At 38.1% G+C, this 26,519-nt stretch overlaps 1 protein-coding gene across 2 annotated transcripts in view; it reads right to left on the bottom strand.

Annotated features, from left to right (window-relative positions):
• jazf1b (JAZF zinc finger 1b) overlaps nt 1-18,676 on the bottom strand; it is a 287,243-nt gene extending 268,567 nt beyond the window's left edge. The window contains exon 1 of one of the 2 annotated variants that reach the window (XM_039736337.1): nt 18,273-18,676. In XM_039736337.1, coding sequence (XP_039592271.1) covers nt 18,273-18,387 — 115 coding nt within the window. In that variant the 5' untranslated portion in view covers nt 18,388-18,676. The remainder of the gene's footprint in view (nt 1-18,272) is intronic. The other variant, XM_039736338.1, reaches the window with a different exon arrangement.
• Nucleotides 18,677-26,519: the final 7,843 nt, after the last annotated feature.

Here is a 26,519-nt window from a genome sequence, read left to right as displayed (position 1 = left end):
ACAGATGGAAACACTGACACAAATCTTTCTAAAAATGCTAGAAACACATTCTAGGCATACTGAAATGTGTTTTTCAATTGAAAATGGAAGTTAGTATTTTTTTCAAGAAAACAATACTACCTTCAAATATATGAATATTTAGCATATTTGTGTGGAAAATCTGGAGAATCTTGAAGAACCCAATATGAAAGAAGTATTGTCAGAATCTTAACATTTTTCCTGCTATCCGGGTTAAGGACAAAGTCTTTCACTGTAATTGTTCAACTAAATCATCTCATATGTCAGCAAATTTAAACCCTCTGGTAAATACATTTTACTAGCCAGAATAAATCCACTTGAATTGTCCTTACATCTATATATTTTAAATTGAATATGGAGTTGTGGAAATTTAGAGTTCATCCCAACAACATTAGTCGCAAGGCAAGAATCAACTATAGAAGGTGTGAAAGTCGACTTTAGGTAACAATCACTACAACTCAGACATTTTAGTCAGCAGATAATCCAGCTTTGAGATGTGTGATGAAACTATCAATTGAAAAGTCATGCAAATTCCACACAGACAGTGGCCAAGCTATGAATCCAAGCAGCAGCGGTGCTAACCGCCAACACACCAAACATATCTCTACCTACATTAGCAAGTTGTACGTAAATTAATAAGTGGCTGGCAAAAGCAAAATTTGCCTTCTGATGCACTTAATGCTCTACATCATAGGTTCTTAAAATATGGGTTTGGGTCGCAAAGAGTTGTGAATCACAATAGTACTCAATGGGAAATGTTAGTGCACAGTTTGAGGAGTGTCTTATGAGTGGTTGCTGCAGGCAGTTTAAGCAAACGCCTTTGCTCCCTTATGACCTGCGTCTGCAATTCTCCAAGGGGGTGATGATATTGGGACTCAAAAACACAAAAAAGGCAAAATTGGGTCATGGGTTGGGACCGATAGTTTAAGAACCTACACTCTAGACAATTCTAGTTCTGACTTGGTTGTCACAGTTGAAGTGAGGTATTATGCAGACATATTGCTGCTGGTATAAAGGAGCCCCAGTTGCATTTCTTGACACACTTCTGCTGATTAATTTGTTGGCTGAAAGTCTTCAATGTTAGTGTGTCAGAGAGAGGATGTGAAGCATTGCTCATAATGGCGCTCGATTCTCTTTTACTGTGTATGCTCACATATAAGTCGGGTCTTGAAACCCAAAAAAATCGATCATAAAATTAGACCGCGACTTAAGCGACCGTTCATAAATGCGACTCTTAAATTTTTTTTTTTTTTACATCTTCTTGCCTTGTCCAATCTCGAGTCAGTTTCTCAGAGGCATTGAATTTTGCTGCAGCAGTGCAATTACCAATTTCTTTCGCTACATCAACGACGTTTAAATTTAAAACCAGCTTCATATTTTCTTCTTATTGAACGCTCCATCATAGATAAGGGATGCTCTTCTGATAAAGGTGTATGAGAGTGTGAGACACAAAAAACACAAATCAGTGCAAACGTTGCTTTGAAATAGTTCAGGTATTACTGTGTGGTCAGTAGGCACAATACATAGAAAAAAAAGGCAGTGTGCTCCATGACTGCTCTCTCTGATGGGCGTTAGCCTATCATAATCTCTGGGACCAATAGCGTGGGTTTTCTGCATTTGACTTATACGATAGACATTATAAAATACCAGATATTATTAAACTCAAGTCTCGACTTATCCGCTGTCACAAGAACGAGACATGGACAGATAAAGGGTTGGGGCAGCAACCCGTATAATGTGGTATCCTGGCTGCAAAAGGTCGTTTTTATCAAATAATCAGCACTGAAGTGCATTCAACTGAGTCCAGAACAAGACTGAGGAAACAAAGGAAAAGGGGCAGGTTTTAAAGGGGGAGACAGGAAGTGAGGTCATATGGATCTGGCACGTGGTCTTCCAGCATTGGTTCATAGCCGGACGTGACATCAGAGGGACTGGAGCTGGTGTGGCCGACTTCCACTGGCTCAGTCCTGGAAGTGATGTCAGGAGAGCCAGGTGAAATCCCCCGGGGATGGTCTACAGGCAAGGGAGAAAAAGAGTCAGTGCCCTCTGCCACACCCCGGCATGCCTCCGAACTGCCTTCACTCAAGCACTTTAGCTGCCTCCCATGTGCACGTGTGTGACACCGCGTATATACGGTACTATTTTTCTAAGTGTGATACCTTTAGAAAACTCCTAAACAAAAGCTACTCTATTTAAAAACTATTTAGTGGCTTACAATAGTCTGACATTATAAATATATGAGATAAGACAAACAATTAGACTAATGAAGACATGCTTGAAATGACACACACAAGGTACTGTAGGTCTCTACAGATTAGAGAAAGTAACACCATTTACAATAAACATCTGAGGAAAAGAGTTTAACATAGTCTTTAAAAAATTCAAAGCTTTTTTGATCTTGGCCCCTATGAGAAAAATGAAAGCAGAGACAACTACTATTCTGGACATTCTTAGGATCAGAACACAACAACTGGGATATATTTTTTCAAGGTAAAATGGATGCAACTGGTCCCACAAGAGTGACTTAAACTGTTTCAGCAGATGTTGATTTACAACACCAGATGTCTTCTTTTATAATTAAAACCTAATTTCCTAATATATATTCTGAATCTTCTCTCTGAATTTCAGAATTTTTTGATTTGTAAATCTACACATCTGTTAAAGTTTTCAAGCTACTGTGGCCTCTGAAGCTTCTCTGCCAGACAAGGAAACAGAACAGAAATTGGTGGCTTCTCTTACTGTCCTTAAGCTTGAAAACTTTCTATCTGCAGGGTTATGTGAGAATAGGTCTTCCACTGAGACAGGCAAGATGCAGATCTTAAAGGATAAGTTCAGTATATCTCAAATCAAAATATTTTTTTCATAATCATGGTATATATTGATCTGCCATGGGGAAATTGTGTTCTTAAAAATGACATACTTGTTCTTGTGATGTAATGAGCCAAAAATCCTTGGAACACAATTTCCAATATAAGCAATATAATTTACTACATGAATGTGAAAAAAAATAACTTTCACTTGAAAAATACCAATTTATTCCTTTGATGTGTGAATTTTGCCACTACTGGACCAAGCTTACTTTTTTGTGCAAAAACATGTTATACAGCTTACCAGCTTCAGAATCTTTATAAACAGGAGGAATGAAAACTACAGTAGCATCTTTGTTTAAAAAGTACAGCATAGAACATGACATCATTCATTAGACCAAAGCAAAAAATTAAGCCAGAACTAATAATCAAATTATTTTTAAATATATCATTTTAAGAAATTCCCATTGACACAAATAAACTACTATCTGTTTAATTTATTGCATTATATACAAGTAAAGTGCTTTACTTGAATCTGTAAATCAGTCTTTATTTTTATACCACATTTCACGGCACGCTTTAGAAGCACACAAGAATACAAGAAAACGCAACATCCAATAACAAGATATGTTACAAATATTCCAGTACACAATAAATCATATAAAAAACAAAGAATATGAGAATAAATGCTGAAGTATTAGAGTCAAGTCTGAATATAAATATAACAAACTGAATTAAAGCTGCACCTAAAGGTTACATAGTGCAATCGTCAATTGGCAGGTACAAAACAGGTTTAAAAATCAGTCACGCAAAATAACCATAATATTCTAAAAAATCTCCTGGACAGAGTTGCAGGGTCCACTCGAACTGCCACTTAACGTAACTGTATCTTAGCAATGCAACAAGAAAACTGGAGTACTGAAGAAAAACTATGCAAAAATAAACATTTGAAAATGGCATCAAAACTATTTTTTTTTCTGCTGCCAAACCTTCCCTTTAGTCCTCTTCAGCAAAGCACTTTTAGAGGTGTGAGAAGGCAAGAACTGTTACAGATATTACTTAAAAACTGGATTAGATAATGTAAGACAAACACTGGTGGACACATAACTAACAGCCTGAGGTAAAGTTGCATAAACAAACAAAAATGGAGTAGGTGAATGCATACTGTAGACAAGAAAAAGAAAAGAAAATCAACAAAAGCCTGCAATAAAAACCATAAACAAATGATAAGGCACAAGTCATGAGGGAAAGTGAACCAAAATGTCCAAAACACATGGGTAGAAACTATAACAAACAAGCAAAGGCCTGAATAAGCAAAATCAAGTTTTTTGGAGCTTATTTGAACAATGGCCAAATTTTGGGCTCAAAAAAGACTTTAGGTTAATGTTTGATGAAAGTTGATCAATTGTAATTACCAAAAACAGTGAGGGGGAAATTTCTAAGTGAGTGGTTAAGAACAAGCTCATGAAGAACAAAATAAATAAAGGTATTTAAACCTGAATTATGGCTTGTTTTGTTGGTCACATTTATGTACAGGGCCTATTAAAGTATTCACTCCCTTGGAAGTTTTCACGTGTTATTGTTATACAGTGGTGTGAAAAACTATTTACCCCCTTCCTGATTTCTTATTCTTTTGCATGTTTGTCACACAAAATGTTTCTGATCATCAAACACATTTAACCATTAGTCAAATATAACACAAGTAAACACAAAATGCAGTTTTTAAATGATGGTTTTTATTATTTAAGGAGAAAAAAAAATCCAAACTTACATGGCCCTGTGTGAAAAAGTAATTGCCCCCTTGTTCAAAAATCACCTAACTGTGGTGTATCACACCTGAGTTCAATTTCCTGATTACTGCCACACCTGTTTCAATCAAGAAATCCCTTAAATAGGAGCTGCCTGACACAGAGAAGTAGACCAAAAGCACCTCAAAAGCTAGACATCATGCCAAGATCCAAAGAAATTCAGGAACAAATGAGAACAGAAGTAACTGAGATCTATCAGTCTGGTAAAGGTTATAAAGCCATTTCTAAAGCTTTGGGACTCCAGCGAACCACAGTGAGAGCTATTATCCACAAATGGCAAAAACACGGAACAGTGGTGAACCTTCCCAGGAGTGGCCGGCCGACCAAAATTACCCCAAGAGCGCAGAGCGACTCATCCAAGAGGTCACAAAGACCCCAGGACAACGTCTAAAGAACTGCAGGCCTCACTTGCCTCAATTAAGGTCAGTGTTCACGACTCCACCATGAGAAAGAGACTGGGCAAAAACGGCCTGCATGGCAGATTTCCAAGATGCAAACCACTGTTAAGCAAAAGAACATTAGGGCTCATCTCAATTTTGCTAAGAAACATCTCAATGATTGCCAAGACTTTTGGGAAAATACCTTCTGGACTGATGAGACAAAAGTTAACTTTTTGGAAGGCAAATGTCCCGTTACATCTGGCGTAAAAGGAACACAGCATTTCAGAAAAAGAACATCATACCAACAGTAAAATATGGTGGTGGTAGTGTGATGGTCTGGGATGGTTTTGCTGCTTCAGGACCTGGAAGGCTTGCTGTGATAGATGGAACCATGAATTCTACTGTCTACCAAAAAATCCTGAAGGAGAATGTCTGGCCATCTGTTCGTCAACTCAAGCTGAAGCGATCTTGGGTGCTGCAACAGGACAATGACCCAAAACACACCAGCAAATCCACCTCTGAATGGCTGAAGAAAAACAAAATGAAGACTTTGGAGTGGCCTAGTCAAAGTCCTGACCTGAATCCAATTGAGATGCTATGGCATGACCTTAAAAAGGCGGTTCATGCTAGAAAACCCTCAAATAAAGCTAAATTACAACAATTCTGCAAAGATGAGTGGGCCAAAAAACCTCCAGAGCGCCGTAAAAGACTCATTGCAAGTTATTGCTGCTAAGGGTGGCCCAACCAGTTATTAGGTTCAGGGGGCAATTACTTTTTCACACAGGGCCATGTAGGTTTGGATTTTTTTTTCTCCCTAAATAATAAAAACCATAATTTAAAAACTGCATTTTGTGTTTACTTGTGTTATATTTGACTAATGGTTAAATGTGTTTGATGATCAGAAACATTTTGTGTGACAAACATGCAAAAGAATAAGAAATCAGGAAGGGGGTAAATAGTTTTTCACACCACTGTATAACACTGAATCACAGTGAATTCAATTTGGCTTTTCTGACACTGATCAAAAAACTCTTTAATGTCAAAATGAAAACAGATCCATGCAAAGTAGTCTAAATTAATTCAAAACATAAAGAACAAAATAACTTATTGCTTAAGTAATCTCCCCCACATCAACATAACACACTTCAATCTCTGCAAAGTGGTCTAAATTAATTCAAAATATAAAGAACAAAGTAATTAATCGCTTAAATATTCTCCCCTACACCTAAAATGACATGCCTGTATCATCACTGGTGCAGCCAATTAATTTGAGAATTATCAGATAATTACTTCAATGGAGATCACCCACTGTATCTGTAATCAAGGGGTTTCCATTAACTGTAGTATAAATGCACCTCATCTGGAAGGGCCAACTTATGGTGAGGCAGTATTATGTCCTGACTTGTACAATGAGCACAAAACTAGATTCTTCCAAGCAACTCTGTTGATTGAAGGTGAGGGAATACAAGATAATATCCAAATCACTGAAGGTCTCTTGGAGGCCAGCTAAATCAACCATTAAAACATGGAAAGAGAATGGCTCAGCCATAAATCTACCTAGAGCTGGCCATCCTGAAAAACTGAGTGATAACGCAAGAAGAAGACTAGTTAAGGAGGCCACCAAGGGACCTAGGAGAAATCCAAAAAGGTTACAAGCTACATCAGATGAGATTGGAGACACTGCGTCTACTTTTGTTTTCTGGGCGCTTCACAAATTGGACTTATATGGGTGAGCGGCAAAGAGAAACATTGAAAAAAAAAAAAACACAAGATATCTCGTCTACATTTTTTTTGACAATAGATGGAGGATTCTGAAGTCAGGGTGCAGAAGGTTCTGTAGTCTGATTAGACTAAAATTGAGCTTTTTGTAAATCAATTTAGATCAATACTGAATATTATCGAAAAAAAACACCATCCCTACTGTGAAGTATGTTCTTTCTGAAGGGATACGTATCTGCAGCAGGCCCTAGAAGGCTTATAAGGGTAGAGGGTAAAGTGAATGCAGCAAAATATAGGGAAATCCTGGTAGAAAACCTGATACAGTTCACAAGAAACATGCACCTTGGGAAATTTGTTTTGCAACAACACAACAAGCATAAAGGCAAAGCTACACAGGAATGGCATAAACACGACAAAGTCAATGTTCTAGAGTGCCCAAGTCAGAGTCCAGATCTCAATTCCAGTGAGAATTACAGTTTGAGCTTGAAAAAGGATGTTTACTAGTGAATCCCATGCAACCTGACAGAGCTTGAGCAGTTTTCCAAAGAACAATGAGGACAATGGCAGTATCCAGATGGTCAAAGTTGATACAGAGAGAAAGACCTGGGCCAAAGACTCAAGGCTGTCATGGCTGCCCAAGGTGCATCACTTAATACTGACTGGCACGGGGTTGAATACTTATGCAATCACTTATTTTTATCTTAGATTTATAATGCATGTTATGGTTGTTAACTATCATACATTGCTCTTAGTTGTGTGCGACTTTTGCCTTTATCATTTTATTCTAATGTATTATGTTTTTATTCTTTTTATTTTATTTCCTGCTGATTCTATTGATGTAAAGCCTTTTGATGTTTTAAAAGTGATATGTAAATTTTCACTTTGACATTAAAGATTCTTTTTCTTATGATCAGTGCCAAAAACACCAAATTAAATCCATTGTGATTCAATGTTTTACAGTATATTAAAATGTGAAAACTTAAAAGAGGGTTAATAATTTTATAGGCACTATAATTAAATGTGCATATTACAAAAAACATCATTTGCCCTATTCTAGGTAAATTTGGTCAACCAAGGCAGGCATACGGCCAAACATGAACATAGAAAATCTACTTAATTCATGTAGAATTTTTTGCAATGTTATTCAGAAGAGCTGTATGCATATAAGATAAGTATCATCTACAAGAGACACCTATTACCTAGTAATTAAGGATTAGGGCAGATGTGAACTGAAAGATAACAAAGCTGCTCCCACCATGCAAATCCTTTATTGAACTGGAAAACGGTTCCAGAGGGAGATGAAAAACCATCTCTCTCCCTCCCTTCCCCCAGCAAGAGTCATCTGCTTCACTTGGACAAGGTAAAAGAGTGAAGATTGAAAGGCCTTATTCTGTGTGCAGGAACAGAGTGGCTAGTAAATACACATTAATGTCTTTCTGTCCTTTCATGCACTAATTACGATGCAACATACAGTATACGGTACTTTTAGTCAAAGTAACCTTTTTTTCTGATTAAACTGATTTACTTTGAAATGTGCAGTCAGTAGTAATTAACAATTCTTACTTGAATCCTGTGCACTTTTTCTCCAAATTAGTAAAAGCTTACGGGGGCCATGTTAAGTTAAATACAGGACCTCCTGATAAAAACATCCTACTTAATTCATTACACTTGAATAAGCAATTAGCACAGACATTCTGCTAAAAGTTAATACGAGTACATAATAAAAAGGCATAATAAATGTATTTTAAGACAGTTAAAAACAATTAGGGAAAGATTTGTGAAGCACTATTTCTTTTTATAAAATATTCCCAATGCATGGCTTGTGATACCACTAGTTTCTAACTGCCAATGTAATTTTGCTTGCTTGTGTTGGCTGTTGATTGCTTTCCAAAGCTGAACTTTAACAGAGTCATCTTTACAGAGTATTTGTTATGTACCTACTAGAAATGTCCTTAATTAAGCACAAAACCTTTTTTAAATTACTGAACCTTTTAGGCAAAGCATAATGCAGACAAAAAACAGGCAAGAATCATCAGATGCATTTTTTGTTTTATACATTACATTAATGTCTCTCAAAAGAATAACACAATATAGGAATCTTCAATATATAAGGAAGAAATACGTAAAACCTAGCACCAATCAAACTCAAATCAATTGAAAAATGTCCAGCCCATTAAAACTATCCCTATACCATTAGAAGCTAAAGGCTACTTGACACCGTTGTCAGGATGACACATTCAAGATTAGACAATCAGTTTTCACACGTACAGCTCCCAGGCTAAAAATCAGACCTTAACCTCATTGAGCTGTGAGAAATCAAAGCTACCCTCTGCATCACTTATGCCAATATTAAATTTAATATACAATAGGATAGAAAAATCACACTACACTACATAAGAAACACCAATTCCATAGCACATCACACACTCTCTCTCCTAGACATACAGTACTGTATAACCTTTTTTTTTGTTAATCATTCTTGTTCTTAAAGTCGACTTATTTCTGCATCAGGCAGGCATTTTCTAAGTTATACAGAATTCCATTAAATACCTGCATTTAAATGATCCCAAGGTTCTCTACATTTTAAATTCTTACGAAGCAGGCATGCAGTTGCATGGTGACTTGAGAGGAAAGATACAAGAACATGCCTGTTGTAAAATGAAACCTTAGGGGGAAAAATCAACTACTACTTAAAGATAGTTATATCAGTTATTATTTTAATACTACACATCATTTCTCTATACTACTTTACACACGGGTAATTAAGCTAATTATGTCACTGTATAAACCGTTCATGTGAGTAAACTAAACAAGTTACTAAAATATACATGACATTTTTAACAAAGTCTGTCATGACATTTTACTAAAAACTACCCATTTTTAACTATGACTATGACTATGACATTGTGGCTCCATGAAAGTTATAATTCATGATCTTGCACTGAATGGGAGAATAGAGAGAGGACAGCAAAGCATCTTTTTTGGAAATACTGAAAGTTCATGAGCTGCTATTTTATCATCTTGTTTAGTATGTTCACATTGAAATGTTCCATTCTTTTGCCCTTTTAGGAATTTCAGTTTATACAATTTTAGCACCTGCCGAGAACAAAAAAAGCATATCCCAACAACATCAAGTGGAAAACAGAAACCATTTCTCTGTAGGTTGACCAGTCAACAAACAAATATACAGGACCACTCACCCCCACTTCCTCAAACTGGTTGTATTTAAAAGCATTTAACTAATTTGTAATAAACCTGCATTTACTTTTACCAGCTAACATTTAAACTGCTGAAGACATTCTGCAGCTTGAGAGCTTAGAAGTAACCAGCCACATTCTGAACTCAATTTCAATTCAAACCAAATTCCGGGGAAGCTGCAGCCTCTCTTGGAGATTCTGAGAAAGAAACCATTTCTGAATGAGATACCAGTCCACCCCAAGACACTTGCACACATTTAGAAACATGTGGACAGTTTAGAGTCGCTGCCAATTACCCTAAAAGACCTGGCTTGGTACATAAGTAGAGGAGCTACAGGAGTACAGGAGTAGAAAATACCCATACAGTCATGAGAAAAACATCTAATTTACACACAGATATGCCCAGGCTGGTATTCAAACACTACTAAAATACTACTTTAATGTCTTTTTGTTTACCTTGCTAACCTCAATTTTTTTTCCATTTACTGTTTAATTGGTTTCATATAATGAATATTTCCCTTGTATTATAAATAGGTACATTAATAAGCTGCTAAATCAAAAACCCAAGACAAACAAGCAGACTTGCATATGGATTGTCTTGCATTTACCACAATACTATATTTTCTAGAGAACTGCTATAAACAACATTGGATGAGTGAAAAATAATTAAAGCTAACCGAAATATAATTCAGCATATGCAGAACTGATATATGTCGATGATGATGACTTCTTCTTTCGGCTGCTCCCGTTAGGGGCTACCACCGTGGATCATCTTTTTCCATATCTTTCTGTCCTCTGCATCTTGTTCTGTTATAAGTCGATGATAGCACACTTTCTTTAAATCACACATTATTTAAATGAGAAAAGTTGTGGCTTTATCTAACTCATTTAGCTCACTATTACTGTGTGTACATGTCAATCCTGTCCTCTCCATGGATCATAAACATTCAGCCATCGTTTAGTGGAGCTTTTCACTCCAGAATCTCACTTGCAGCACTATCACAGGTAATGCCTACCAAAATGGGATTAAAAAAAAAAGAAGAAGCAGACATTTATGTTGGCTGCATAACAAAATAATCTTTACGAAATCATTTGGAGTTCAAGATATATTCAATATAAAAATAATTTACAATAATAATTTTATAATTTAAAATAATTTAAATCTTGTTGAGTCTCATTAAATACCCGACAGGTTTTTACTAAGAACCCCAGAAATTTGGTTATCTCAGACACATCAAATGTTGCCAAAACTGACTAATTCAGACCTGAGCCACCTTGTGAAAAAGAACATTTTAATCCAGAGGATGACTTTTTACACAATATAGCCCATGTATTTGAATTAAATGCTATAATTAGGGGTGTGGAAAAAAGTCTATTCTTAAGTACTTTGCAAATCTCCCTTGAATGAATTCTGTATCAATACATAATATCCTATAATTGGACTTATGATGCAGGCTTATGACTGAACTGGAAATCACTCACACAACAAAACATTTCAGATACTAAAACAGTATACTGTGAACAAAATAATAAACAGAACCAATAAGAAGAGCATTCTCAGTACACCAGACTACAAAACTATGAATTTTAGGAACAATGGACAAAAAAATTCAATATGTCTAGATCAAAAAAATCAAAATAATTTGGAATATATGTATAGATTTTTAATTAATATATATATATATATATATATATATATATATATATATATATATATATATATATATATATATATATACAGAATATATTTAGAGTTGACATGAAGTGACTGGTGCATAGAGCAGGCTGGGGGGGTTGGCAAGTGAAGTGAGCAGGGGGCGCACCCCCTAATATATATATAAATATATATATAATTTTTTTTTTTTTGAAAAAACAAAACTGAAACATTAAGAAGCAACAAAATGCACAAAATAGGCATTGGGAAAAATAAAAAAGTATACATAAACATATATGAATGTATCACATTTCATGTAACACAGCTAGAATAAATACCAATCAATCAAAGCACGCCTATTACGTGACTCATAATCAGACATTAACAAAACGTGTAAATTCACTTATGACCAGATTAATCAAACCACATACAGTGGTTGTGATAAACTAATAGCAGTGCCCTGTGCTCAGCCAATAAAAGCGCCCGACGATGAAACCAACTAATCTTACAGGGCGCAGATAGGGACGTCCGCTGAATGCGTTCTCTCTCTAGGCATATTGTGGACACTAGAGGTGCATATTGATTTATATATGTTTTCCAACTAAATTATGTCCTACACGCATATCAGAAAATCAAACACCGGATGAAAAATAAACTTTATTTCCATACCACCATACTTTGAGTCTAATCCTACCTTCAAACAATCAATATTCATTTTGTACAGCCCCTTTCACAAAGTGTGCCATCACACAGAAAACATTTGTATTTTTATGATAATAAAGATAATCATCAAAATTATCTTCCTGTTTAGTTCGTCCATTTAACAATGCCTTTTCTAGAATCCTAAAGTGGATTCTGCTGACAGATGTGCTCAACCGACCACTTCACCATTTCTGACTGATAGAGTAGAAGTGATGCCCTTGAGTGCTTATGGCAAAAACAAACATGATTATTTGTGGGCTGCTTTCTAAAGGTCTCAGTAACTTTCATAGGAAAAAAGAAGCAAATACATTTCTACACTTGTTATTTCAAATCTTTACTATCATGATTGTAAATACATACTGTATTAGTTAGAAACCCACTATGTTTTAACTCAGACACATTTTCTAGAATGGGTATTCATCTATGTTAATTAATATATGATTATCCCTCACTTTTAGCACAGCTTTAAAAACATATTTCTTTTTTTTCAGTTTATCTTTGTTTAACTTATGCTGTGACAAGATATCACATCAAAATTGCTTTGGTTCATAATTAACAGATCTACTGAGGAACAACTCATCTCATCGAAGTTCCACCTGTGTGTGATCATTCTTATCAAATATGAGACAGACAGACAGACAGACAGACAGACAGACAGACAGATAGATAGATAATTTTATCAGACATGCAAAACACAGGTTATCAACCTTATATTTCTTTAAAGGGAAAACAACTAAGGTTGCAATGTCTAACTTGCCAAATTGTCAGCAGCCTATCAATTCAATGTAGAAGTCTTCATTTGACATAAAAACCTGATGAGCACAAACACCTGCACCCACAGAGTATATTTGGTGTTGCAAAGGTTGTTGAGATTACAGGGACAAATAGTAAATTAAAGCACAAAGTGCCTACTTTACTTGACTAAACGTATTAAAAGGCTAATGTAGAACAATACCATCACAGTTCCCAGAATTGGAGCTGCTTGGAACAGCTTTGCTGAAAGATGATGAAGCAGGAGAGCAAACTACAAACGTCACTGGAGAACAATGAAGGTACACGTGGGCCTGGGCAGCTGTCTAAGACAGTGCCTTTGCCTCGATGTTCACTGTATTTTAAACATTCATCTTCTTGTCACAAACTTACTTCTACGTTGCAATAATACTATTACCTTGTATTTGTACCATGCACCATATTTTGTATTTGTGAAAATTAAGTTCAAAAGGCATTGCTAGTGCAATATAGATAGTACAGTATATACAAATAATGATTCAGCTGTTTGTAATTCACTCATGACTGGATATATCTAACTATTTGATATCTTCTTGCAGTCTGCTTACATAAGGCTGTATATTGACAAATGCCTTAAAACCATTTTACAAATATTAAAAATGATTTATACTTAAGTACTGACAAAGAAGTTTTTAAGACTTTTATCCATTATCTACAAAATGTGCCTAATATTGTTGATGTTAATGGAGTCCGTCAATCAGTAGGGACTCTGGTCAAGACCTACACAAGTCTGCAACTAACTTGAGAGGTTTTACAGTGAACAGTGGAATTTAAAGTTTGTTTGCTTTACAACATTAGTCATTTCAAAAGTTATCTAGATAGTGGATGGACAATGAAGTAAGGAAGCTTCTCTCCATCCATACCAAATAGGAAATTGTTAACATACATTGGGATATGGTTAATGATTCTTTAGCATATATTCATAATTAAAAAGTTCAAAATTTGCATGATACTGTACACTAAGACAAAAGGCTCACATTACAAATGAACTGACACTTTTTTGTACATCTGTGCTCCTTAACCACTCATGTCATCTTGCAAAAATTCCCTACCTCCTGACTGCATCCCACCAAGGGACGACCATGTATGAGAACCTGTAAAATGAATGGCTCATCCTCCGAAGGATGATTTAGTCCTACTTAATTCCTAGTAGATTTGACCATGTAATGTCACAGGTGCATAAGCATGAAAAGTGACTTATGACAAAGAATGTTCTTAAAAATTAATTTATTATTTCTTTAGGACAAATTGCAATACAAAGTAGATGCCTTACTCGAAACCTGCCATAACTGTAGACTTTCAATTGAAATTTAGAAGTACCTGAATAAGAATTGCTATGTTCTAGAACATAAGACAGCTGTGACCATAACTAGTGAAATAATAAATAATAATAGCATAAATTGTGCTCCTATTAGTTAATAAGAAACCTCTATCCAATGTAATTCCATGATATTAGCATGTTGTCATATCTGTATTTTTGAACTTTTCTGGTCTTTTTTCACAAGGATTCAGTTTCTGTGGTTCATTTTTTATCTTGTCTTGACTACGTTTATTTTTGTTTGCATCTATGCCATTTGGAGACATTGTGTGACTGTGACAGTAGTAACAATTTATAAATCCACCCGTTCACTTCATGCACTATCTCCTGGTGAATACAATAATTGACAATGTCTTCTTTACTGTAGATAGTCTCTTAATGCAAATAGGCTCTAGTGCTGGCTTTGTGCATCAGGTTCCAACTTCTATTTTGCTCCTGACTTCTGATCAACATCTTATCCCTTTAGTTTTGGTTTTCAGTTATTTCTGATTTCATAGTTTTGACCATGTCTCGTCTTTGGTTAACTATCTCCTGTTCGATTGTAGCCTCACAATAATCCTCAGACACACCTTGTGTTCCTGCACATTACACTTGTCTACATTTACTTTTACAATTGAAGCACTGGCAGGTTAAGTGACACACATAAAATCACAAAGTGAATCAGAAGTAAAGATCAAATTAGTAACCAAAAAGAGTCCATACACTAGTCACTAAGCCAAAGTGTCTGAAACTTAAAGCAGAGAGTGGGAATCTTTGCCCTGGACAGCTTTGGTGGTTGCCGAGTCTCGTCCAGCCAATTTAATTATCAATGCCAGCTTACACTTGTAAATGTATCCCTTATATACTGTGATTCTTGTGCTAATAACAATTACTTACAAATGCTTTGAAATCACTTCAGATTTTGTGTCTGGTGCATCCTCACTCACCAGTATGAGAAAACCCCAACATATGATATACTATATAACTTGTCTTCAAGTCTAATTATACAAAATATTGAGCTTTATGGATTTACCTCTAATTTTGCCCCTCTAGACCCCAAAAACACTAATTTTAGGGCATTTTATGCAACATGTTGTGCAGGAAATTACACCTTGAGAATGAAGAGTAAACCAACGGATATCTTCAGTAAAAAACAGCCAGAGGGACTTGAAGCTGGGCATCACAACTGACCCCAGAGGCCCACCTGCTAATGGGACACAAGGAGTCAAAGTTACTCCTTTTCACAAAACTGAAAAATGTGACTGCTAACACAGACATGTGTGGTGTTGTTTAATTTTATTTTAAGGCTGCTAATCACGAATATATTACTGTTAATACTTGATTTTTTACCTGTGGTTGTAGCTCTCTAAGAGCCACTCCTGATGATTACAAATGATACATTTCAAACATGAGTATGTGGGTTATTGTTTTAAACTATTTCAATGTCATCGATTACGAAAATGTTATTTTTGATCCTTTACTAAGGATCCAGTCATCTATGGAGGCCTATCAGAGGATTAAAATGAATTATTTCTATTACAATCGAAAGACTTTGAAAATTTGACTTGAAGCACACATTTTAATATTTCAATCATCTGATGCAACATTACTTGTTTGCTTTGTACTTCTAACTCATGAAGTAAATCATTATATTTCTTATAAACACTCTAAATCAGGGTGGTTTGTGCTAATACAGACTTTTTGTTTTTGTCTTCTACCTTATATTTCCTATTGCTTTTAATCTGCTCAGTTTGAATCCAACTACTTCTTTCTATGAAGTTACTATTAAATAGTAAATCACTGATGAGTGTACACAATAGCTGCTAATTAGTTGCCCTCATTCATACTGATGTCTGCACATTAACAATAGCCTATTTTTTAGGAATCCCGATGGTACCAAATAACTTCAATGTCTGTGTCACAGGGAGTCGGATCCTTTCTTATTGGCAATGTGGGCAAGGCAGGAGACAGGCACTGTTATGACACCAGTCCATCACAGAATAAAAACAGCATGCGATTTCAAATACAACATAGATTTCTCTAAATAATAACACATTAGTCTCAAATCCACTTCATCTAATTCATGTTTACGAGGACCAGAAGCCTAAGCCAGCGGCACTGGGTACAAGGCAATCTACATAAACAAGGACTTGAATTTGTCGAGCGTTTTCATTATAGGCCCGAAGTCACTTCTGGACTTCAGAATTTCATGAACACGTACAAACTCTCTCTGCTGCTATATGGGACAGAATTTGTCTGCACAGGTTAAAGGCAGGGTTTATAATTGGGCAAGACTTCTGTTGCCTCCTTTCATATTTGTTTTTTCATATTCAGTAGCTTTCAAGTCACATCACTTTATCCACTACTTACCAGAAAAGCATGTGATTAGAATTTTTTGAACTACAAAATCCCCACTGTACAGCAGACACCGTAAAATTGTTATATAGCACCTTTCTATAGTGAACAGAGTCATTTTGCACAACAGATACATAATGCAATTCTTTGCATTTATTTTAAACGCCGACATTGTACACTCTACATCCATTCATTCATCCATCCATCATCCAACCCGCTATATCCTAACTACAGGGTCACGGGGGACACGGGGGAGCCAGTCCTAGCCAACACAGGGCGCAAGGCAGGAGACAAACCCCGGGCAGGGCGCCAGCCCACCGCAGACACTCTACATTTAGGATCAACATCAACATTTAACAGGAAGATAAACTGACTTATTTAGGGTCACACTGTGAGTCAAAGGCAGGAGCTTAACTGATTTCACATCTAATGCTTTAACCACGGGACCACACTGTCTAAGGTTAAACAACCTGACCACATCTCACCCCTGCCAATTTCCAATTTCTCAGTCTTTTAAATTCACACAACATTGTACAACGATTAAACACCATTGTTAATTTGGGGTTATTCATCCTCCTCACATTTTAAGTGTATTTGGTGCTGTACATTCGACGGCCACTTCTATACTGAAGTGATCGTTATCTGGTCTCACTGCACCCACCACTCCATCCCGGACACAGAGGACCTCTACGATGCATGTCCCATAACTTAATTTTGAAGGGCACCGAAATATGTCCCTTCACGCCCCTCAGCTACTCGTAAATGGGAAACGCCCATGCTCGTCCCTGAAACGCTGCGTGTCTGTCACCATAAGCTCGTTCTTCTGAGCAGCATTGCAGGACGAAGCGGAGACGTGCAGTCAGCGTTAGGCACACCCATTGGTCACACTGTATTTACATAGAGAAATGTCAAAGTATTACATAGGAATAAAAAACTTAAACGCGCCAGCTGAACACATCCAGCGCCCCACGATCGCCAGTCCAAAGTGCTGCCCGTTAGCGGAACCGTACACGCATCTGTTGCTTCCCGTCCCACACGGAGATCCGCGGAGACCTAGGCTCGCCACCCCCTCCTTTACCCGGTTACATTCTCGCGCCTCGCTCGCATCAACCCCCTCCCACCGCCAACCTAACCCAAAGCCTGGACGGCGTGCGCCCGCCCGCAGCCGCTGCAGGCAACGCTCGCCCTGCAAAAAAGGGGCCTAGCTGATGACAGCCGCTTTGCTGGGCGATCAGCGCAGTCGTTTCCTCCAGTCAGCGGCGCAGCGCATGGCAGCCAACGGCACCTCCCTCTACACCCAACTCCCCAGTGCCGCTGGCACGTGCGAGTACTCCGATCGGTGAAACTCCCCGGGGCGACTGTAAGGTCTCCCGAAACGAGGCGCCCAGCCAGCCGAGTGCCCCCATCCTCACCACACCTAGCAACGGCGCTGACAGGACGCAGGAAGAGAATGGCTGCCACAGCTCGATCGCCCCCCTCTAACGCCGCCTGCCATTGCGCCGCGAAGAGCTGCAGGGCTCCGAGTTGCGTTTGCACGGCTATTTACCGATGTGGTTGTCCTCGATGTGCTCGATGAGCTCGGCCAAGGTGGAGAAGTGAAGTCCGCAGCCCCCGAACCTGCAGGCGTTGGAGAAGAAGGAGGCAGCGGCGATGCCTGTCATGTTGTTACATTAATATCATGCAGTATGGGGAATAGGAAAGAGACAGGCACCGGCAGCCAGGCAGCGGCGGCAGCAGCTGGAGCGCAGCGCAGCGGCTTGGGAGGAGGGACCGCAGCAGGAGGACGGAGGCGTGACGTCGCGCCTACCTGTTGCAGTCAGAGCCGGCCGCAAGCTAAACCAACTTGGCCGGCACCTCTCCACTTCAGAGATATACAAAGGCCTAAAATTAATTTCAGTTCTGATTAATAGAGAGTTCCAGGCCGTATTTCCACCTTTCACGTCAAACACAATAATCGGGCATATTTCTTCAAGGTTAAGCAGCGGTACAACTGGGGGGCACAACAGCAGCTTGGGAGCCTCTGTTTTATGGGACACTCGGGGATTACACTCTTTCTCATTTAACTGTGCTCATCTACGCAAAATCATTAAGGGGCTTACATTATCCTGGTCTTTAATTTGCACTGCGTTTAAGTAATTTAGCCTCACGTATTAAGTACAAGACTATCATTCGTTGTGTCAAAATGGATGAGCAGTAATTTCTTAAATCTAAATAAGAATAAATAAGAAAAAAAAAATGAAATCTTAGTCTGTAGTAAAAATGAAAATAATTAGAATTAAAAGTTAAGACGAAAGTAAACAATTTAGGTGTAATCATAATACTCTGATCTGAACTTTAAATCACACCTCAACCAGATTACTAAAACCGCATTTTTTCATTTTGGGAACGCTGCAAAAGTCAACCGTCTTCTAACATTACAAGATGCTGAGAAATTAATTCATGTTATATTTAGTCGGTTAGATTTCTGTAATGCATTCCTAATTGTTCTACCTAAGGAAGACATCAATTGGTTGCAATTAGTCCAAAATGCAGCAGCAAGAATCCTAGCCAGGAAAAGAAAATCTGAGTACATCTCACAGTTTTATCACTATTACATTGGTTATTGTGCCTTTTAGACCTGACTTTAAAATATTACTAATGGTATGTGAAGCTTTAAATAATCTTGCTCCTTCCTATATTTTTGAGTGCCTATCCCCCTACATTCAAGTTGTAATCTTTGATCTTCTGATAAGGTTGTCTCATAATTCCAAGTGCCACGCATAAATGAAATTGTGTGGTAGCCTTTTGTTGTTATGCACCAAAAACGAGGAAAACTTTACCGACAAAGATAAGCCAGACCAACGCTATAGATTGTTTTAAAAAACTTCTTAAAACACACTTTTTTAATTTGGCGTTTTCGTAACTATAAATCAGATATGAATAGATTTATCATACTCTTCAATGTATCTTCAATCTTTAATAATCCTTACTTTTCACCATTTTCTTTTCCAGTTCTTCTGATCAAAGTCCTATGCAGCCACCTGTGATGACTGAATGTTTGAATGAAAGCAAATACCCCAGCCTGCCACGAGACCCTTTGCATCAAATCCTTTAAGGCAAAGCTATAAAAAAAAACCTGCTTAAGGGCATTGGTTAAGCAGAATGCCCAGTGGGGGCTGGCCAGCCTTTCGACCAGGAACCCCATAGCCATTTTTTTCCTCCTGTTTAACAGGAGTCTTTTTTATTTTTTATGTTCACCCTGGCCATCTGACCTTATCATCAGTCCATCATTTAGAGGAGAGGCAGGTTAGGCCGTTGCACTGATACACCCACTATACGACAGTCCACCTCAGGATCACAAATTAGGACCCAAGTGCAGTTGTGCAATGGGTGACACCTCAACACCACTCTAGTTCAAATGGAGTGGCACAGTGAGAGTTTTTTTTACAGAGGCTGGAGTGCCAGTCCTGCCACCAACCCCCGAGTTTTCCCTGCAAGTTGGAAGACCTGCTTGCAGGGCTGGATGCAGGTTAATGTCATATCCAGGTTGGAGCAATTACAGGTAAGCTTAAGGGCCCAATGGAGTGGAATCACTTCTGGCATTTATGGAATTCAAACGAGCAAACCTTCCGATTGCCGGTGGAAATCCTTAGTCTCACAGCCACCACTCCACCCTGTCATCATTTAGAGACTTAAAAAAAATTCTGTATTAAAGGACTGTATTTCTCTTTATTACAGTAGAGTCTCGCTTATCCAACCTTCGCTTATCCAACATTCTGTTTTATCCGATGTCCCACCGCAAAAAAAATAAAAAAAAACGCATCATTCGGCAACAAGAACTGCAAGTTACGAGCGTGAGCGTAATCTATTTTTAGTTGCTAAGTTCATTTTTTTCAGTTACATTTTTATGTTGTTTTATTGTAAAACATGATTACAGTGGATTATGTGGCCAGCCCTCTCTGGCGTGTATGTGTGTGTGTGTGCGCGTCTCTCTCTCGCACGTGCGTGTGTGTGTCTCTCTCACGCGTGTGTGTGTGTGTGTGTGCGTGTGTCTCTCTCACATGTGTCTCTCGTGCATGCGTGTGTCTCTTTCTCGCGCACGCATGTGTCTGTCTGTGTCTATCTCTCTCACGCTCTCTCTCTTGCTGCACTGGGAATGCACAGGGAGAGACTGAACACGTGCAGAAATAATCAGCTCGCACAAACCGAAAGGGAAACTGGCTCATTCGTATACCTAGTGTGTGGTCGTGAACAGATGCAAAAGTTTGGCGAACTTTTTGGTCATAACCCGATCTGTACGTGTCCAGAGACGTTTGTGAACCAAGGTTCCACTGTATTAGGTTCGTAATGTGTAAAATTATAACATAGTTTAATAGGCTTTTTCTTAACACCTCCCATTATCCGACATTTTCGCTTATCCAACGTTCTGCCGGCCTGTTTATGTCGGATAAGCGAGACTCTACTGTATATATCTATCTTATGTACAGTAGGTGCATTATTTATTTTTTGTATACTATTTATGCATTACTTTTCTTATCTAATTTTAATTTGTTTTTCTTTGCATGTAACTATTTCTTTGACATCTTGTAAAGCACTATTAGCTACATTATTTTATGAAAATGTGCTATGGAAATACTGTAAATATTGTGGTTATTGTTGAGTGGGTGAGTCCACGCATGTGCCCTGTGATTAACCAGACACAGTCCAGGGCTGTTTTTTGCCTTACTACTTATGTTGCTGGCTATGGTTCTCTATGATCCTGAACAGGAAAACTGTTAAAAATAAATTGGTACAAGTTACTCCTGAAACTTGTTATGTTCTCATATATAAAAATGTGTTGATACACTTCACTTAGATGAAAAGAAATGAGTCTGGCTCTGGCCACAATCTTCTTACACTTGGACCCTGATCAAAATCAGAAATGTTCCCTTTTACACTGTAAACTGATTTACATCCATCAGTATTAGGACTAATGGTTTTTATTGCATACAGTGGTGCATTTACAGAATTACAATAATTGATTATTTAAGAGAGGAATAAAATTGGCCATGCCTAAAAAAAGACAACCTTGGCATCTTTAAGCTTGAGCTAGACTTAATGGGGGCCTTAAAGTGTAAGATCAAATCAACAAGAACTTTATGGCATTCTACCATACATTGCATTCGTTAAAAATGTTGTATTGCTACAATACAGAGCTCATTACTAATACAGGCATAAGAAGTCCTATGAAATGTACTTTATTTTTTAACATAAGCAGAATATCAAGATTTGATCTTCATTCAGTATCTATAAATAAAGATGATATGATATGATATTGGAAATATCATGCCACATTTTATTTTGTTGTATAATTTAAATAAACATAAGAGCAAATTTCACATATAGAAAAATTAAATACCCCAGTACATTTATCACTACCTCAGATACCTACAAATTAGAATCAGGTGTGCCAGATAAGGTGCAAATGATTAGAACATCACTAGAGAAGATCTTTCTTAAACCTCAGACATTTAGTTTGGTTTGCTGTTTGTTGTTGAAGTGTGTGTTACCACCATGCTAAGACTGAAAAAACCTTCTGAGGCCTTCAGATAAAAGAATTGTTCATGCCTTTGAGTCTAGAAAGGGATTTAAAAAGATATCTAAACATTTGGAAGTTAACCATTCCACTGTCAAGAAGATCGTCTCAAGTGGAGAAGATTTCAAATAACTGCAAACTTGTCCAGGTCAGCCTCTCCACCAATTTCGGCCTAAAAGCAGAAAGCAAGGTGTTGAGATAGATAGATAGATAGATAGATAGATAGATAGATAGATAGATAGATAGATAGATAGATAGATAGATAGATTTATTAATCCCAAGGGGAAATTCACATAATCCAGCAGCAGTATACTGATACAAAAAGCAATATTATATTATAGGCAGTTCTTGCCACTGTTGATGTTAAAGTGCTTGAGTCTACGATTAGAAAGAGACTGTATGAAATAGATCTAAATGAAGGTGTGTCAGGTGGAAACCTTTCTTGGCCAGAAGAAACATCAGGGCAAGACTAACATTTTCCCAAGAGCACCTAGGCAAAGACTAGGACTTCTGGAGCAATTTGCTCTGGACAGACAAGGCTAAGTTTGAGTTATTTGGCCATAGTACCAAAAGGCATATTTGGTGAAAGCCAAAACCACCATTTGTTCCAAAGCACCTGACACAAACTGTAAAGCATGATATTAGGAATGCTATGGTTTAAGGCTGTACTTTGCTGCATCAGAGTCTGGGCAGATCATCATTACAGAATCCATTATGAGCTCTTCATTGTGTAGCCTTCTCACTGTTGCCCTCATGCAAAAGGAACTAAGAACCTCTGCTCTCCTTTTGAACTGGAAGAACTACCAATGAATGGTCTAAAGACTGGGTGGCGCTTAAAAAATTTACCCTAGGTGGCATAAGAATTTTTAGTATTCCACCCGCTTTCTCATGCATATAAAAGAATGAAATGTACCCTAACTTCAGTACATCTACCTTTACTTGTAACATGTAACTTAATCAATAAATAAAAAAATGCAAGCTTGTCATTTATTATTCCTCTGGTATCCCATTCATAACTGCAAACCCAAATTGTGATATACTGAAATTTAACATAACTCTTTAACTAGAGAGAGAGAGAGAGAGAGGTTGGGAGCAGGCACTGATAATGCATTGTCGCACCCACCATACGTGGATTGGGACTCTAGTGCAGTGGGTGACATCCCAGCACCATACTGGAACAGAGTTTTTTACAGTCGCTGGAGTGACAAGCCTGCCACCAACCCCCAAATTCTCCCTAAGTTGGAGGTTCTGCTTGCAAGGCTGGATGCAGATTAACATCATACCCAGGATGGAACAATTGCAGGTTAAGGGCTTTGACCAAGGGCCCAATGGAGTAGAGTCTCTTCTGATGACTAGAGAAAGAGAGAAAAAGAATATATGCATATACATATACATACATATATACATATATATACATATATATATAAGGAGCACTTTTTATATAGCATCAAGTCAATGAAACTTCTGGGATGTTGATCTGGTCAGTTAAGTAGCAGAGGGGGTTGTTAATCAGTTTCATCTGCTTTGGTGTTAATGAAATTAACAACAGATACACTACATTCCAATATAGGAATGGTTTAACAGGTGGAGGCCAATGACATTTTTCTCTCCTCATCTTTTCTGTTTTTTCACTAGTTTTGCATTTGGCTATGGTCAGTGTCACTACTGGTAGCATGAGGCGATACTTGGACCCTACAGAGGCTATATAGGTAGTCCAACTTCTCCAGGATGGCACATCAATATGTGCATTTGCCAGAAGGTTTGCTGTGTCTCCCAGCACAGTCTCAAGATCATGGAGGAGATTCCAGGAGACAGTCAGTTACTCTAGGAGAGCTGGACAGGGCCATAGAAGGTCCTTAACCCATTAGCAGGACCAGTATCTGCTCCTTTGGGCAAGAAGGAACAGGATGACCACTGCTAGAGCCCTACAAAATAACCTCCAGCAGGCCACTGGTGTTGATTTCTCAGACCAAACAATCAGAAACAGACTTCATGAGTGTGGCCTGAAGGCCTGACATCCTCTAGTGGGCCCTGTGCTCACTGCCTGGCACCGTGGAGCTTGATTGGAATTTACCATAGAATACCAGAATTGGCAGGTCCACTACTGGCACCCTACGCTTTTCACAGATGAGAGCAGGTTCACCCTGAGCATATGTGACAGATGTAAACGGGTCTGAAGAAGCCGTGGAGAATGTTATGCTGCCAGTAACATCGTTTTTGGTAGTGGCTCAGTGATGGTCTGGGGAGACATATCCATGGAGGGACACACAGACCTCTACAGGCTAGACAATGGCACCTTGACTGCCATTAGGTATTGGGATGAAATTCTTGGACCCATTGTCAGACTCTATGCTGCTCCAGTGGGTCCCGGGTTCCTTCTGGTGCACGATAATGCCCAGCCTCATGTGGCGAGAGTATGCAGGTAATTCCTGGAGGATGAAGTAATTGATACCATTGACTGGCCCCCAATGCTCTCCTGACCTAAATCCAATTGAACACCTCTGGGACAATATGTTTCAGTCCATCCAACGCCACCAGGTTGCACCTCAGACTGTCTAGGAGCTCAGTGATGCCCTGGCTCAGATCTGGGAGGAGATCCCCCATCAGGACACTATCTGTGGTCTCATTAGGAGCATTACCCCCATGTTGTCAGGAATGCATACAAGCACGTGGGAGCCACACAAACTAAGGAGTACGATTTTTGAGTTGCTGCAATGAAATTTCAGCAAAATGGACTAATCTGCCGCATCATTGTTTCACTTTGATTTCCGGGGTGTCTTTGAATTCAGCTCCCTGTAGGTTGATAATTTTCATTTCCATCAAACGATGTGGCATCCTTTCGTTCCAAACACATTACCCAGTCTATATCAGTATCCAGCAGGATTTTTTTCCCATTGAGATCTGATGTGTTTTCAAAGTGTTCCTTTAATTTTTTTGGGGAATGTATATATATTGTATATTATAATAGTACAATGTATTGAGTCTTTAAAGTCTCTTTTAGCCATCTGTCATTGGTGCGCGTTGAAGCTCAGAATAAATAATGTTTTTAAAAAATTCCCTACTTACAGTCACATTGTTGCCAACTAACTGCATCTAGACCAAGAAAATAAAGATGCACTATTTTTTGTAACACTTTAAATTCCGTAAAGTGCAGATATTAATATTCCTGTTCTGTTCAAGAAGCTCTTCTTTCCTTTTTTTAAACTCTAAAGGAGCATGCCAACCGCCACTTCGTTGTCGTAGTTTCCGTTAGGTTGTGACGATGCCAAATTTCAAATCCGTCTTCAAATCGGTTCACCACACACAAAACTATCACGTCCTTCTGACGGCCTGCGTCTGTCGTTTTTTCCTTAATCACTTTTTAGTACGATTCTTCGTCAAGTTCTTTTACAGTCACCCCGAACTCGGAATTATGACATGACGCAGACGCCAACTGTAATGCCCGTAAGCCATGCCTCCTCCTCCTCGTTCCTCATTCCGTTCTTTTCCAGCTTTTCCTTCTCTTTCTGCCTTATCAACCAACTGATCCATGTATAACTGTCTCAAGGAGCAGAAATCAATCTACTGATAATCCCGTTTTAATCCTAACTCAGTTTCCTTGAAGCTAATGCAAATATAAATCAGGAAAGCTATCTACCTATGTTTGAACCAAATACTGTTATTTCTTTTCATAGCAAAGATTCAAATAATCTTCTAAGGTTCTACAATTGTATCAGAGGGTGGGTGCTTCTAGTCAATATGTGAGACTATGGGTTAGATGACTGAAACTCAACCGAAAGTGGACCTTGTGACATTACAATAATGCTAAACATCCCAGTAAGTCCATCAAGGAATGGCTGAAACAAGAAATGGTTGGTTCTGAAATGGCCTAGTCAAAATCTGAATCTAAATGCAATCAAGATACTGTGGGGGGATTTGGAACAAGCTGTGCATACAGGAATCCCCTTAGAGCTTACAGTTTCTCCCAGTCAATGCCACAGACCAGCAGACAGTTAATGGGATCACCTACCTGAAGAGGTAATTCCAGCTAGAAGTGCCGAAGATGTTCTTACATTTTCCATACATCAGAAAAGATACAGTACATCTGTTCATTTTTTCTTGCTGCAATGCATCTAATTTTCATTGCTTTTCTCTTTTTTCCATTCACATCACCTTTATCAAAAGACACAGTTTAAATGAGGATCACTTCATGATATATCCACTTACATTTAAAAGAAAAAACATTTTATAAAGTGTACT

Source organism: Polypterus senegalus, chromosome 15, assembly GCF_016835505.1.
Source record: "Polypterus senegalus isolate Bchr_013 chromosome 15, ASM1683550v1, whole genome shotgun sequence".
NCBI classification, from domain to species: domain Eukaryota; kingdom Metazoa; phylum Chordata; class Cladistia; order Polypteriformes; family Polypteridae; genus Polypterus; species Polypterus senegalus.
Note: the sequence above shows the minus strand (reverse complement) of the source record. Positions and strands in the feature narration are given on the sequence as shown.